The sequence below is a fragment of the Vespa crabro genome, chromosome 4 (genome assembly GCF_910589235.1).
Source record: "Vespa crabro chromosome 4, iyVesCrab1.2, whole genome shotgun sequence".
Classification (NCBI taxonomy): domain Eukaryota; kingdom Metazoa; phylum Arthropoda; class Insecta; order Hymenoptera; family Vespidae; genus Vespa; species Vespa crabro.
In genome coordinates this window covers 229923-245944 of record NC_060958.1, presented here as the reverse complement: position 1 = coordinate 245944, position 16022 = coordinate 229923, and the positions used below count along the sequence as shown (strand labels likewise).

General features: G+C 32.6%; 1 protein-coding gene and 1 long non-coding RNA gene across 5 annotated transcripts; one reads left to right on the top strand and one right to left on the bottom strand.

Annotated features, from left to right (window-relative positions):
• The first annotated feature begins 1396 nt into the window (after positions 1-1396).
• Positions 1397-15692, top strand: LOC124423389 (sterol regulatory element-binding protein cleavage-activating protein). Of its 4 annotated transcripts, none has more exons than XM_046961065.1 (13): positions 1397-1514; positions 8344-8523; positions 8611-8844; positions 8912-9092; positions 9169-9314; positions 9409-10504; positions 10582-10855; positions 11070-12133; positions 12261-12420; positions 12486-12666; positions 12736-12875; positions 12932-13143; positions 13209-15692. In XM_046961065.1, exons 2-13 carry the CDS (start codon positions 8408-8410, stop codon positions 13386-13388), a joined length of 3984 nt encoding a protein of 1327 aa, XP_046817021.1. In that variant the 5' UTR covers positions 1397-1514; positions 8344-8407; the 3' UTR covers positions 13389-15692. The 4 variants fall into 4 exon arrangements, with proteins under 4 accessions (XP_046817021.1, XP_046817019.1, XP_046817018.1 ...); XM_046961063.1 differs by lacking the exon at positions 1397-1514 and adding an exon at positions 6830-7541; XM_046961062.1 differs by lacking the exon at positions 1397-1514 and adding an exon at positions 6830-7626.
• Positions 5966-6830, bottom strand: LOC124423401. Its single transcript, XR_006942070.1, has 2 exons — positions 6702-6830; positions 5966-6375 (listed from the first exon to the last, which is right to left on the bottom strand). It is a non-coding gene; the product is annotated as an uncharacterized LOC124423401 (long non-coding RNA).
• Positions 15693-16022: the final 330 nt, after the last annotated feature.

Below are 16022 nucleotides of genomic sequence, written 5' to 3'. Positions count from 1 at the left end.
AATCAATGAAAACTGACTGCTCACATAAATAACATATCAGATAAAATCGTAGAGCATTGTTTACAAACACGAATTGTTTACAAGCACATTAGACAATTATATGTATTTAAGTCGCTCTATCAACCATATCATATTGTTAGCCGTAATTACAAAATATAAAATGTTATTTTATATTTTCAACCTAATTTATGGAATCATCTTCATCCTACTGGTATTATCAATTTCGAGAAGACACCCTGTATATATCTGACCAACGAATTTCTCGTCGGCAAGTGAATCACATTTGTTAATTAATGAACTGCGAGGACAATCCTGGGTTTGGTCAATATTTACGAAACGAAGGAAGATAGAAATTACTCACGATTGTAATGTCGAATGAACGAACGAACGATGTGAAACTCGCTGGGTGTTTGAAACTTCGTTCTCGCAATAAAAAGGAAATCGAATCCAGTGTAATTAAAAGTTAGATAACGAAGACATTCCTCGAGTAAGCGAAGTTTATTCGTAATTTGACGAGTGTCATCGTTCTCTTCGTCGTCATCTTTGTCGTTATTCTCGCTTTGTCGTCGTCATCGTCCACTTCGAACGATCTTGTTCGTTCATTTCTCGTACATGGCAAACGATAAAAACGTTCAAATGCAAATATTGGATCGAAATAAAAACAGACAATGGTTAAAATAAATTAACAGAGAGGAAGAGAGGAAGAGAGATAGAGAAAAACAAAATCACAATAAAACGTGAAGCCTTTTATTCTTCGAGACTTTAACACCATAATCCTACTTTTGTCCTGCTCGTAGGATTAAAAAAAAAAAAAAAAAAAGAAAAAAGAAAGATGGCGATACGATTTACGAAGCCAATTAGGCGATCCTTTGGGATGAAACTGCATATAATAAAACTGCAGCAACTTTTTATTACTTTTCAGCCGGATTAAGACAAAAAATGGCCTTCGAGAAAGGGCCGTATAACGAATTGAAAGTTGTTACGAAGTTTCAAACGAAGTTTCATTCGAATTCTCTTTGAAGTACATCGATCGTTATTACTTCTCTTCTCTCCTTTTTATTTTAGTCGGACAAAGATACTGCATAAGGAATTATATTTATTCTAAGAAATTTATTACTCGGCTATTTTAAATGAAGAGAGCCTTTCTGAATATCGTTATGATTACATCAAGAAGTAACTGTTACGTTTATTGTCTCTTTTACATATTGAATTAAAAATCTTCGAAAAAGTGACAAGGAAATGACTTTACCGATAATCGATATCAGTATCTTCTTACTTTAAAGTGATTAAATAGAACTATAATGATTTCTATTTATCGAGAATTATCGAAGAAAAAAAAAAAAGGGAAAAAAAAACCAAGAAGGAGAATGAAAAAAAAGGTAATCTTATTTCGTCATAGATATAGAATGAAAGTTTCCTTTCATATTCATTTTACGACATACGCTTGGATTTTATCGATTACGATAGAACAAGGATGTCATCCAGTCTCACTCATTTATTTTTCAAGTCGATAGGTAAGTACTAATTTATTTATGAAAATATTCCGTACACCTAATCAATAGACACTAAAACCTAACCTCAATATCATATCACCTTTGATACAAACAACAAAGTGTTTCACTATTAGTCTTTAGATTTATATACATCATTCGAACAATTTCTCCTAAGTAAAACATTGGAGATCTTACCAAAATTACTAAATAGTTATTATTATTTCTATTACACTCATGTAATTACATATTTTATAACTTGTAACCACAAACACATAACCTTTCAATAACACATGTATGTTACATTAATTAAATTCGAACATTTGAAATCACATAGATATCATATACACACACACACACACACACTCGAACACGTACATACGCGCGCGCACAAAAAGAGTGTCAGTATATTACTTGTCTCCAGAAAAAACTTTACGAATTTCGTAGATATTTTATCAGGAGAGTTTTTTCCCCAGTTTATTCAATCAAGTTTTGCCGGAGATCAAAGAGTCAGCGTTTTTAGAGAAGAAGATCTCGGTGAAGATGCAAGAGGCAAAACTTGGAACTCATAGTTTACGGAAAAGTTCGCGTATAGATATTTCAACGAACTCTATGATATCTTTCACGATGGGGGATGGTAGAGAATAGTCAAGGTGGGGTTGGACGGAGGAATAAGGGTGAATGGTCGACGAGAAAGAGATGGGGTATAAAAGAAAAAGTCGAAGAAGCTAGCGAAGAAGGCCAGTCTGTTTACCAATAATAAAGTTGCTACGGTGCAAAGTAAGACGAAAGGCAGCGCCTTTTCCGCAGATTCAATGAAAACTCTACCGAGCTTGTTGTAGCGAAACTTCGACAATGCCGCTATCGAAAAGAATACTTACATATATTGCTTTAGGATTACCATCGAAAAAAGTTGTTATCGTCGTGACACGAGGAAGAAAAACAAAAACCAATATAAACAAGAATATGATTTAAAGTGCTGCCCTCTGGATAGGTAATTGCTTGTCATTTCAATTTTATATTTCACTTTTGCTTTCTCTTATCGAAGCAAAGAGGAGTTTTGTTTTTTCCCGATATCGGACTGGATCACTTTTATAGAATTGCCAAATAGGATATCACCATTTATAGTGAAGAAATTCCTTGGTAGGATGGGCTCGCGTCGTCGGTAAGATAAATCGGTATTCTCTAGTCGCAGAATAAATGAGCTACCTTCTGTTCCACTCTTCTCTTTTTCCTCTTCTTCACCCCTTTTTTTTTTCTACCTTCCAAAGCGAATGCACATATATCATACACATACGTGTATCATATACGTACAGGGATATACATACGTACTAACCGTATTTTATCGATGCTTCCGTTTCATCGTGTCCGTGAAAAAGGTTGAAAACTTGAAAAGTCCACTCCATCAAATCGAGCAGGATGAGAAGGGCGTATCAAAGTTTCGAGGCAATATCGTTCGTTCAATACCTTCCCATCGATCTTTCTTCTGTTTGTCGATTTTTCGAGAACCAAATCCTACCACCACCGGTTATTAATAATTTTGATCTTAAGAAAGCAAAGTAAGACGTATCCGCGCGTCGTTCGGTAATTTCCGATGATTATATTTTCCTCTTAGCAAGTAACTTTCTCTTTTCAAAGTTTCTAACGTTTTCTTTTTTGTTGCTATTACTAAGTTCCTCGGAAGCATAACAGGATGGCAAAAGGGAAGCATTCATCGTTGAACGAAAGATTAATCGCGATGAATATCGTCTTCTTCTTCTTCTTCTTCTTCTTCTGTTTCTCTTCTATCTTCTATTCTCTTTTGTTCTGTACATTTTTAGTAAGTAGTTCGAACGGGAACAAATGAAGCGGATAGAAGGAATGCAGTAACGAAAACTGGCGACAAAATCATAATAAATCATCGAATAATCACGACGTACGAAGAAGAGGTTTAAACCTCACGAAAATAATTTGCGAAGACGTCCAACGTTTTAAAATTGATCGACCCTCTTTTCTATGTCGATGCCACGACTCCCGCAACTTATCACGTGCCCTTTCAAACCTCCCGACACACAATTTCGTTCCGTTCCTCCTCGCCACTAACTTTGAAAAGACGATCCATCATTGTCGCATCATCGTCGCCATCGGGTTTAAGAGCGATTAAAGAAACCTGCGATAGTGGTAATATAAGATGGTGGCACGTGAAAGAGAGAAAGAGATAAAGAGAAAAAAACGGTTAGAAAAAGAAGAAGGTTAGCCGGTTAGATGGTTTATACGAATAGTCTTTCCTGAAAAAGGATTCTAAAAAGGATCGTGAAAAAAGGATATAACGTGAGCTCTCCCGATAATATTCTCCCGAATATTCTCTTGGAAAAAGTGGATTTCTTCTTTTTTTCTCTCTATACGGCGAATATGCGAACTTTTTTTCTACGTAAACTTGTAATCGTCTCAACAATCGGCGAAGTAACGAAAGAAGTTCTTAATGACTTTTTAAAATCGTCGAAAGATCGTATAACCATAACAAAAAAGAAAATCAATCATTTGTTTATCAAATAGTTTAAAATTACCTTTATCCTAGCTGTATCTATAAATTTTTTGCTTTTACTTCTAATCGAGGAAAAAGAGCAGGACAAGTAGAATCCTACATTACCGACCGGTCAATTTTATTTCATTGTGAATTAGCATTCGGTAAAATCATTCGTCGACGATACACGTTGTTAAGGATATTTCATCGAAAAATATATATATATATATATATATATATATATAAACAAAGAAAAGTAAATATATAATTAATATATGACTAATAGAGAAAATGACTACATCATTCAATTAATATTTGAATTTTGTCTTTACGCAGTGTCCAATTTTCTAATCGACCAATACGTTCATAGAATTATCTCGTCATGGCTTATATAATCTCCTTGAAAACGATTGGACAGGAATTAATATATATATATATATTTAACGGTTTTCACTGCTTTCATCTTCGTAATGTAACATCATATCCTATTAGCTTCATTGATATCGTTTCGTTTTACAATACACTTGCTTAATATATATATATATATATATATATATGATTTATAGCATTTAATTAGAAAAGATACGTATATTTTATTTTTCTTTTATCGAGGAGACCGTGAATTCCTATCATATTTCTTGTTAAACTAATCGTGTAAACTCATTAATCCGTTTAAGTGTCGTAGAAACCAAATAATCGTTTTATTCTTCTTCTTTTTATATCGATAAAAGAGACGAGTAAAAAAATGACGATATTACGCGCGATTAACTCTATTTGAAGAAACTAACCGGAGATCCTCTTAAATCGTGAAATACGTTGTAACTCGTGAACAAGAGTAGCCATTATTATACGATAAATCACAAAATGACTGGAGAACTTTAAGTTCTCTACGATCGAGTTCCTCGATGTTCTATTACACGGGAACGGTCAACACATCATTGTCAGTACTTTGTATCATCAAATAAATTTTATCCTTTCACGAATATATATTTATATTCCTTCTTTAATAGATAAATATTTAAATTGATATGTTGAAAATTATATTCTCTTTTTCTATTTTTTTCTTTTTTTGTAATATTCATTGCTCTCGTTTAAATTAACGTATAATAAACAGGATGATCACTTTTTATTTAAAAAAAATTTATATTATACTAATCGAAGTAAGTAACGACAGACTTAGCTTTTGGAATCAGTAAAGAAATACTTTTTCATTGACGCCGTCGTTCGCGTACTTAGTTGACCCTTGATCGGCATTGACCATATTACACCAGCCTAATTTCCATTTATTACGCAATTGATGCAATTAGATACATCAATCGTCGGGATAATGGAACGTTCAAGAGCCAACTAGACGCGCGACAAAGAAAAGAGCAAGAGACAGTATTCTGTCCAACTCTGTTCGAGACGAATGATTACCTTCTAAAGATGGAGACAAAAACCACTTTTTTCTTTCCAAATTTATATTTTCGTTTCTCTTTTATCATCCTACGTTCACACCTACATACACATATTTTTTTACTTTTGTTTTTCAACGATAAAACATTGCTTAACGTTTACGAAGTTTTTGTTCGTTAAGAACTGAACGCCATGATGTTTCGACAAGTTTCACGTCATATTTAATAACTTGATTATCTCGATATATATATATTAATTAATATATCTGCGTTAAAAAATGATAGCTATTGTAATACTAAAAGATAGCTATTGTAATGCTAATGAAAAAAATATTACGTCACATAATTTTTTTTTCTACTACAGTAACAACATACGTATATATTTATATATGTATATATGAAAATGGTATTTGACCGCCATGATGATCTTTAGATAACCTTTTCATCGGTATAATCTCATAAATATGATATTACCTTCTTAACCAGCCTATTCGTGGAAGTACTGATAAATTAGAACCGCGAATAAAAATTTGTTGACGATATCAATATATAAAAGTTAGAAAAATTTTTTTCCACCGTTTATAACGACTCATTCGTTCATTTATTTATCATACATAATACAATAAATGACTTTCGACCGATAAGAAATATCGAATAGCGAAGGTTGAACGATAAATCTTCACTGAAAATTAAAATAATCGTTAATACGGGAATATATTTGACACCAATGACATACATATTTACAAATGTAAATTAAATTGAAATATAAATATACGTTCCTTCACATATTGCCTTTATTCGTATTTTCTTCCTTTTTCTTTTTTGTTTGATCGAAGAATATTTACTAATGACAAACTTCTATGACTCGATTTGTTCTTCCTATTTTTTCATGGATCTTATCGTCGATCGTAGTTCAGTCTAACAATTTTTTTTTCTGCTCAGATCATGATTTATTATAAATAACTTGAACGGCAAAACAAATGGAAAGCTAAAAATAATATTACATCATTAAGAATATTTCTACTATGTTTAATCGATAGTGCAAGAAATGCAGGCGATTATTTTTCTACAAAAACAAATTCAAACTGGTAATTTGTGAAACGTCAGAGAGAAAAATAATAGCTAAAACATGGACAATCGCGAGGATCGTTAATTTTTTGTGCTTCGTTTTTCTTTTCATCTATTTTTTGCCATGCGTAAAAACACGAGGAAGAATAGCGACGACATTAGAGGGAATAGATAACTGTCACGGGCATTTATGATTGGCGGCCAAACGGAGGCTCGTCCTAAACGTTTAAAAATAAATTAATCTACCTCTCTCTCTCTCTCTCTCTCTCTCTCTCTCTCTCTCTCTCTGTCTCTCCCTGTCTCTCCCTGTCTCTCCCTGTCTCTCCCTGTCTCTCCCTCCTTCTTTCAATGTACACTGCGTCAAGCAGGTTAAATTCAATCGGGCAGTGCACTCGAAGAATTTTCATTTGTAGTTCGTACGTAGTCATCGTCGTCGTCGTCGTTAAGTTATAAAAGCTTGCTTACGAAGCATCGTTGCTTTGATCGGCAATACAACGTACATAGAACAAATGTATACGTAGAAAAATAATATTACACTCCGCATGTTAAAGGAAATCGGAAGCGCGTGCGCGAATATTCTCAAATCGATCGTAATATGCATTTATTATTATTTATTTAAAAGCAAAGCGCGCGTAAAGAGCGAAGGATAGTTTGAAAAGAGAGAAAGTATAAGAAATAACATTATAATTGTAAACACGTGCGTACATAGAACATATATTCGTTTATGCGCGCCTTCCGTTCTCAAAATCGATATTGTCGCTGTGTGTTCCGTACGAAGGCCCACGTACGAAACTTATAAGAGTCAACGATATTCGAACATAACCTCAAAAATCGACGGATCTTTTTCCTCCGCATTTTCCTTGTGCAGCGTAAAAAGAAAAAGGAAAGAGGAAGAAAGAGAGATAGGGAGAGAGAGAGAGCGAGAGAGAGAGAGAGAAAAAGAAAAAACGAGAGAGAGAGAGAGAGAGGGAGAAAAAACGGGAGAGAGAGAGAGAGAGAAATACATACCATCCGGATCATTGAAGAGATTTTGATTTAAGGATCGATGTTGGAATATCAAAGTGATCATCGTCGAACGAATCGAGGGTAAGGGATATACCAGCGAGTCTGAGGAGAGCAACGAAGGCTGATTTTTTTGCGAATCTTTCGAATGACGTCGATAAGAGAGAAGGTTATTGCCATGCATATAAATTAATTTTTATTCAAAACATTTTATTCAAATTATTCAAGGAAAGAAGAGGAGAGAGAGAAAGAGAGGGAGAGTGAGGGAGAGAGAGGGAGAGAGAGAGAGAGAGGGGAGGGGTATAAGAGACATAGGATAGAAAAAGAAAAAAAATACCAAGAAGGATTACGTACGAGCGACGTGTCTCATGGATAGCACATTGATGTATCACTTGTTACAAGATCGCTTGTTTTTCATTTCTCTTGGTTTGTTTATCTGCTCTCTCTCTCTCTCTCTCTCTCCTGCCCCCTCCTCCCTCTCTCTCTCTCTCTTTTTTGCGCGTGTTGCATCATTTGCTGTATGATGATGCGTTGAGTCCAAATACTGATTCGACGATTGAAAATGAGCAAGACGTATATTTTTAAGAGTATAATATGCTATACCCAATCGGCTATACCGAAAATACGCGCTCGACGATATTTCAATTGCGTAATGTTTTTGATAACCGAAGAAAAACACGTGGTACACTTGTTATTTTATTCTTATTTTCCTTTTTATCAAATCTTTTTTCTTCCTTTTTTCGGTTGTTAGATGTCATGTTAACAATGATGCTAACAGTTATCTGAACGTGCATATGTATGGAATATCGTAAGAGTTAGTTAGATCATATCTCGTTTTATCGCTCATAATATATGTGGTTTTTTTTTTTTTTTTAATTGTTAACAGGTCACAAAAAGTCGATACTTTAATATAAGACAAGAGAATGTTGATGGGACAGACTTGAGGTGAAATGTCCCGTAGTTTGCCAGATAGAGTGGCAGGGCTTTATTATGCCCATGGCCTATTCTGTTCTTCGCATCCCATCCCAGTTATCTCTTTGGCAATATCAATTATATTACTATGCTGGTCTGTTGTATATTATTTAATAATATCTTTTAGTTTTCTTCCATTATAGGTACACAATTTAAAATAGAACCATTTTGTCAATTACAGTTATCCTTTAGTAAATCTGCCAATGCCAGGAAATGCACCAAGAATGATACTTAATCGTACGGTTGAATCGACAAATGTTACAGAAAAGTCAGCTTTATACGTTCAACAGGTTGTACTAAGAATTGGTGTGGTACCATGGGCCGAAGATTTGTCATTAATGGATGCATTTAGGGGACCTTTATATGAGATATTTAATCTGTTGGAAATTATACAAAATTATCAGCACCCAGAAACGTTAGTTTAATGTATTCATTTGGATGGAGAATTTTTCAAAGTCCTCATTTTAGAATGATATTTACAGGTTGAAGACCCTTGGCCAGGTTTGCTTGCATATAGAGGCAGCCAAAAAGAGAAATGGAAAGAAACCGGAGGTTTTACCAGAGTATAATTGTCTAGTACTCTCTCCTGCAAATTTGTGGCAGCAAAGTATTGAACTATTTTCACAAGATACTAATCTTATTGGAACAGTATTTTCATATAAGGTAGCTTTATAAGTTTCTATTGGATTAAAATTAATCGTCGATCACTATATTATACATATATTTTCATTCATTGCAGAACTTACAAAAAGGTAAAGTTAGCTTAGCAGAAGTAATGTTTGGGATGAATTTAAAAGAAACTGGAATTAAACGATATCCTGTACGTGTTAGGCAAAGAATTTTGCAATATTCAGTCACCATTTATTTAAAGGAATACGATGTCGAGTAAGTAGATAGAAACAATATAATCCTTTAAATATAATATGATAAAAAAACTGATAACATATTTTTTCATCTTTTCATTAATGACTGCTTCCAGATTTATAAGAGGATTAAATCATCGATTGAAAAGTTACTATCGTCTTCATCAATCTGAAGATAATATTACAGATATTGTGGCGGATGATGCGCTACATATTTTTTATCCTGGAGAATTTAATTACAGTGACTTCTTTCCCTTGATGATGACTTTCTTAGTATTGCTTTTTTACATTTATTTTTCCGTGCGCAAAATAGAACTTATTAAATCAAAAATTGGGATGGCATTTAGTGCGTGCTTTACGGTAATAGCGTCCCTTTCTATGACCGTTGGTGTGTGTTTCTTTTTTGGTTTAACATTGAGTTTAAGTGGAAAGGAAGTGTTTCCATATTTGGTGATAATTGTTGGTTTAGAAAATGTATTGGTGTTAACAAAAAGTGTAGTGAGTACTCCAGCTCATTTGGATGTAAAAATTCGAGTCGCTCAAGGCCTGTCAAAAGAAGGGTGGTCTATCACAAAAAATTTGCTTACCGAAGTTACTATTTTAACTATTGGATTGTTCACATTTGTTCCCGCCATTCAAGAATTTTGTATTTTCGCTATTGTTGGATTATTGAATGACTTCTTCCTTCAAATGGTGTTTTTCTCAACAATTCTTGCAATTGATATTAGACGTACCGAACTTTCTGGTGAAAGTTCCAAATTTCATTTACCACACATTCCAACATCACGGAAACAACAGTTTACTACGACTATAACGACAAATAGAAAGCCCAATATATTTCGTTCCAAGTCTCATCCAAGGCTGAATGGTTTGACCAACGGACCGACCAACGTGATAGCTCCAAATACACAGAATACTTATACATTGGCGAAATTACCCAAACGATTGCGATTGGTTCATTTTTGGGCACGTACGCGTATATTTCAACGTGCATTTATGGTATGGATGGTAGTCTGGATCAGTATGATTATATACAACTCTGGAATAATTGAACATGTTATTCACTTAAGTGATACGTTAAAAACAGAAACAGATATTGATGGATATACTATAGATAGACCGCAAACATTAAATAATTATATTGGATTAGATAAAATAAAATCTTTACAGACATCACCTAGTACCGTTAGCCCCGATCGTTTGAACGATAACGTAAGTTAAATAGTTCTTTAAAACAATTTCTTTCCTCTTAGACACAGATTATTATTGGATATTTTTTATTATTTTAGAATGAACTGATTAATAATGTAACAGACGAATTGAACAAATTGAGACCTGTAGATTTTCCACCTTGGAATCGTTTATCTCTTTATCACTGGTCTTCCATTGTTTCAATGTATAATATTTCTGTAGCTGGTGAACAAGTAACAATACTACCAACAATTAAATTATCTCATGCTGTTAGTCCACAATTGGTTAGACAAATTAGCAATCCGAATGATGTGCAACACTTCCAATGGCAAAGTTTTGCTACAGCTGCTCTTGATCCCTTGGATTTTTCAGGTTTGCAAATATTTCCTTATTAAATAATATAACATTTTTGGTATAAAAATAATTGACATATTTGTCATTTTTAACCTGGATGTTGAATTTTTTTATTCTAATGCACAGCAGAATATTCTGATTTATCATTCGATTATTTGATACTTAAGTCTACATCATTTAATATAGAAATTTGATATAGAAAATTTAACTTATGATCTACTTACTTTTATAGACATGGAAATACCAACAAGATCCGAAGGGCGTGGATTTAACACAAATGCACCCTTTGTACCATCGAGTCCTATGGAAATCTTTTTAGCAGCTTTACTTTGTCTAGTTAGTGTTATTGTTGTGGCTTATACAATGGTGGTTTTATATCGTTGCATTTGCTCTAGAAATTATGCGGAGTGGAGAGCTAGTTGGCACCAACAGGAAAAGACGCATGATTCAGTGACACAATTGGTCTTAGAAGCGATGCCTTTAGTTCTAGAAGGTCACACTCAAGAAGTCGAATGTATTGCCACAGATGGCAATACCATTGCAAGTACTTGTTTGGCTGGACACATAAGAGTATGGGATTCAATTTCTGGCGAACAGATTGCTCATATTAACAGAAAGCAATTCTTTGGTACACCTCAAAAAAATGCAAATCAAGCAACACAAGATACAGAAGAACTTATGTCTGATTATGAAAGTGGTTCACCACCATCCAGAGGTGAGATAGAGAATATCAACTCACAAAGTTTATACTCTACGCCGTATTCATCGATGTATCATAGACAATCATCACCAGGACCTTGTTACATTCAACGACTAAATCATGGAAATATTAACAAAAGACATTCAATGGGCAATAATTTGGATTATGATTATCAAATAAATGAATTCAACAATATGGAAAAGCATAAATCTTTGCGTAGAAATTTGGATAATGCTTATAATCTACCTGATTTAAAACAAACAATTAATACAAAATTTTCTTCCATGAAGCATTCGTTGGTACAGAAAAATTATGATCAAGGTTATAATTTTGGTGATAAATATAAAAATCTCTTAGACGAACATAATAGGACTATAGACGAAATGCAAAAATCTGAAAATCAGGATGAGTTAAATCTATGTAGAAAATCAAATATTTCAATAAATGGTACAGTTTTGTTCAACGGAGAAAAACCATTACAATTGACTCAGGGCATTCCACCAATTTGGTGCATGGACTATCAAGAAAATTTAATTGTAGTTGGATGTTCCAATGGTAGCTTAGAATTTTGGGAAGGTACAACTGGAAGATTTAAAGTAAGTTTTGAAAATTAAACATTTCTTTTTCTTCTCTTTTTTTTTTTTTTTTTTTTTTCTTTTTTTAATGCATAACGAATGTTATGTATATAATCATTGAAAATTTTATATAAAATTATTATTGTAGTGTTTGTTTGATGATGGATCCGGCTTTGGGATTTCTGCTGTTAAACTTATAGGCAGCAGAGTAGTAGCTGCTAAATTAAATGGTTCCATAGATTTCTTACAGCTTGAAAGTTATAGTGAAGGTCAACAAATTGACTGGGGATTTACATCTTACAGAAGAAGTAAATATTCGTTATTGTAAATTTCTCATTTCTCTTTTCACTCATAATATATACATATATTACAGCGCACGTTCGTACCGGTAGCGCTGGATCACCAGTGGATATTAATATCATGCAATCTGAAGAAGATCTTCGTTGTATGAAAATTGGTTCACACAGAGCACATCAACAAGTTATAACGGTTTTAGATTCTGAAGGAGGTCGTGTTTTAACAGGTAGTCAAGATCACACCCTAAAAGTTTACAGGTATGACGTTTGATATCAAAGTATTTATATATAATATGCTTTTATGGCATTCTTATATTATATTTTCAGGTTAGAAGACCAGTTACCATTGTACACTCTTCATGGGCATTGTGGACCAATATCTTGTCTATTTGTGGACAGAATTAGTCCTATGACATCCGCTAGTGGATCTCAAGATGGTTTACTATGTGTCTGGGATCTTTTGACAGGTAAGCTAATATAACAAAATGTCATAAGGAAGTATCAATAAAATATTCTTTTCCAGGAACATGCATGTATAGTATACAAGCACACGATGGTGCTGTGGCTGCTATAACATGTTCAGTATCTTATGTAATAAGTATTGGAACTGATGAAAAGTTGTGCGTTTGGGAACGGTTTCAAGGTCACTTATTGCATGCTCTTCCTGCACACAGAGCAGCTTATAGTTTACAAATAGTTATGTTAACGCATCATCTACTAATCGCCAGTAGCCAGGTATGTAATAAGTTTCATTAGAATGAAATCTATAATAGTGCAAGATATGATAATAAATATTTCAGGGATCATTAGTGGTATGGGACGTGAGAACTGGCGAACCTGTTCGTGAAGTAAGATTGGGCCGTAAAGACAGTTGTATATTCGTAAAGCAAATGATAGCATTAAAGGATAGTGTAGTTTGTGATTTTGGTCGACAGTTAAGAATCGTCAGATTTCCATTGGTTTCTGATAAATTAGACTAAATTTTGTGTATGCACATGTACATAGCTTTATTTTACGTTTACTTTCGATTATAAATATTATACGATACTTGAGTAAAAAATTGCTTCGCATAAGCTTACTATAATCTACAGTAATTTTACAAGGATAAAGATTTTTTACATTGGATGTATTTTGTACTCGATTAAACTAAGGGTACATTTATTATTTTTTAAATCTTTCGATTAAATTGCCCATGGTAGGTTATTTTGTTGGAATTATTTTACGATATGACAATAGTAATTTATTATTATTTTTTAAATTAACATAACTATTAGACAGATTCATGTATGAAAATAGTAAAGGCTATTATCGATTTGTATAAAAAAAATTAAAGGTTGTTGGAATTCCACGAATTCTTTGGATATTTAACTACTTCTTATATTCTTCCATTTATTTATTTTTAAAGAAATGTTCTAAGTGAGTTTTATTTTTAGAAAACTATTTAAAAAAATGCTTTATTTCGTGGAGTAATACGTTAATGTTATTTTAAACCAATCTATGCATTATTTATATTAACGTATGTATATGTACACATATATATATGTATATACATATATATATATATATATGTATGTTTGTTTTTGTGTGTGTATATATATATACACATATACATAAAAATCATTATTTTTATGAAATCGTGATATTTTAAATAATCGTAATTATTAATGTTTGTGATATTAAACATTGCATCTGCCGAAAATTATTGGCCCTCAAATGGGTCAATCTTATGATTAAAACGTAAATTTAGAATTTTTGCATGAAATATGTTAATAACATGATATGGAAGAATAAGGAAGTAAACTAATATTATCGTTGCTTGTTAGATATTAATAAGTTTGCAAAAAGCTTGCGCAAACAATTAAAAAAGTTTGTTACTTGTTAAAAATTGATAAAAATGTAATGTAATTTGTGTGTTTTTGCGTGCGCGCGCGCGCGCGCGCGTGTGTGTATATATATATATTTATATACACTTATAATTTATATATCATCCAGATAAATATATATAAAACAAAAAGAATTAGTTAAATGTATAGACAGTCCTGATTCAGATCTTTCATCGCAAAATTTTTTCTTATGTAAGTCTATTAAATAATATTCTATAACCCGATTAACGAAATTATTATTATTTTTATTCCAAAAGAAATCTCATAATTACATAATTATTCAGATTCGAAAAACCATTCACTTTTTCTCATCTTTTAGCACAAGGACTATCTATACATTACATTTTTTACAACGTAAGTTATTGGAAAGTTAATCATGACATTAAGATTTTTTTTTTTTTCATTTTTCTTGATGAAATCGAATTTCATTATGCACAACGTTTCATCTTTACTTGTACAAGTGCCTTCGCATCTGTCATTTTAATTTTCACTCGTATGTATTCACTATGATAGAATTATATACACATATATATATATATACAGAGAGAGAGAGAGAGAGAGAGAGAGAGAGAGAGAGAGGAAGTAACGAAAAAAAATTGATCTCAATCTTTTATTACGTAATACGTAGATGTTGCTCTATCGAAGAGAAAAAAAGAAAAGAAAAGACAAAATTTTAATGATTACATGTTAAAACGTAGAATACATATACAAAAGTGTACACACACACACTTGTGATACGTACTACGTAGTTAAAGTAAGGTTCAATCGAAGAGAAATTTTTCGAAATCGATTATAAATCATTCAAGATCGCTATATGGTGTTCTATTCAAATCATTCGAACGGGTTCCAACAAACTAAATATTACGATCATATTTGTTAAAAGAAAGGATTTAGATCCTACTTCATAGACTATAACGATCTATATTTTTCTAATCGTCGAAATAGATTACGTGAAAATTTATATTTTATAACGAAATAACGTTAACTATGAATTTCATTGTTATCGTTTAATTCTTCAATAACAATAAAATGACAATGCGTCGGTTTATTAATATTTAAATCAATTAAAGAAAAAGTAAGAAAAAAGATTGATTGTACGAAAGGATCGCATATAGAGTGCATTAAGTTTCATCTTTGCAATGTTATACTTTACATATTATACTTTAACGAATGTTGCTAAAGTATCGTGAAATGAAAGATGAAAAAAAGCGAATGAACGATACTTTAAGAGAGAAAGTGTGTGTGTGAGAGAGAGGGAGAGAGAGAGAGAGAGAGGAAAGTACGTGCGTCTTTTACGGATGACATAAAAAGAAGGAATATTATCAATAGGTCAACTATGAAACAATGATAATCGCCTCTAGACTGAATATATGTACTATATATTGTGACAGTTTATACATACTTAGGAAAAATCTTTTATTTTCTGATATCCTATTTGAGAAAGCAGATAGTGGGTCCCACTAAACGAAATCATCGTTTGCTTACCTAGAGTTATATATTTTTCTTAACCAAAGTTGTACGTACGTTGTTTAAAATAAACGATGCGTCTCTACATGTGATAGGAAATAACGAACGTGAGGAAAAAGAAAAGTAAAAGAAAAAGAAGAAAAAAAAAATATATATATATATATGAAACAAATGAAATAAACGAAAAATAATAATAAAAAAAAGGAAGAAAAAGCAAAAGAAAATGCTTCCGACGATACCGTTGGCTGGTTAACGATCACGCGT

Bases quoted from the DNA above. Each gene is read 5' to 3' on its own strand.
- LOC124423389 (XM_046961065.1), top strand. From the start codon at position 8,408: ATGTCCCGTAGTTTGCCAGATAGAGTGGCAGGGCTTTATTATGCCCAT. The intron at 12,421-12,485 runs GTAAATATTCGT...CATATATTACAG, and splicing joins ATTTACATCTTACAGAAGAA to CGCACGTTCGTACCGGTAGC. The intron at 12,667-12,735 runs GTATGACGTTTG...TTATATTTTCAG, and splicing joins CACACCCTAAAAGTTTACAG to GTTAGAAGACCAGTTACCAT.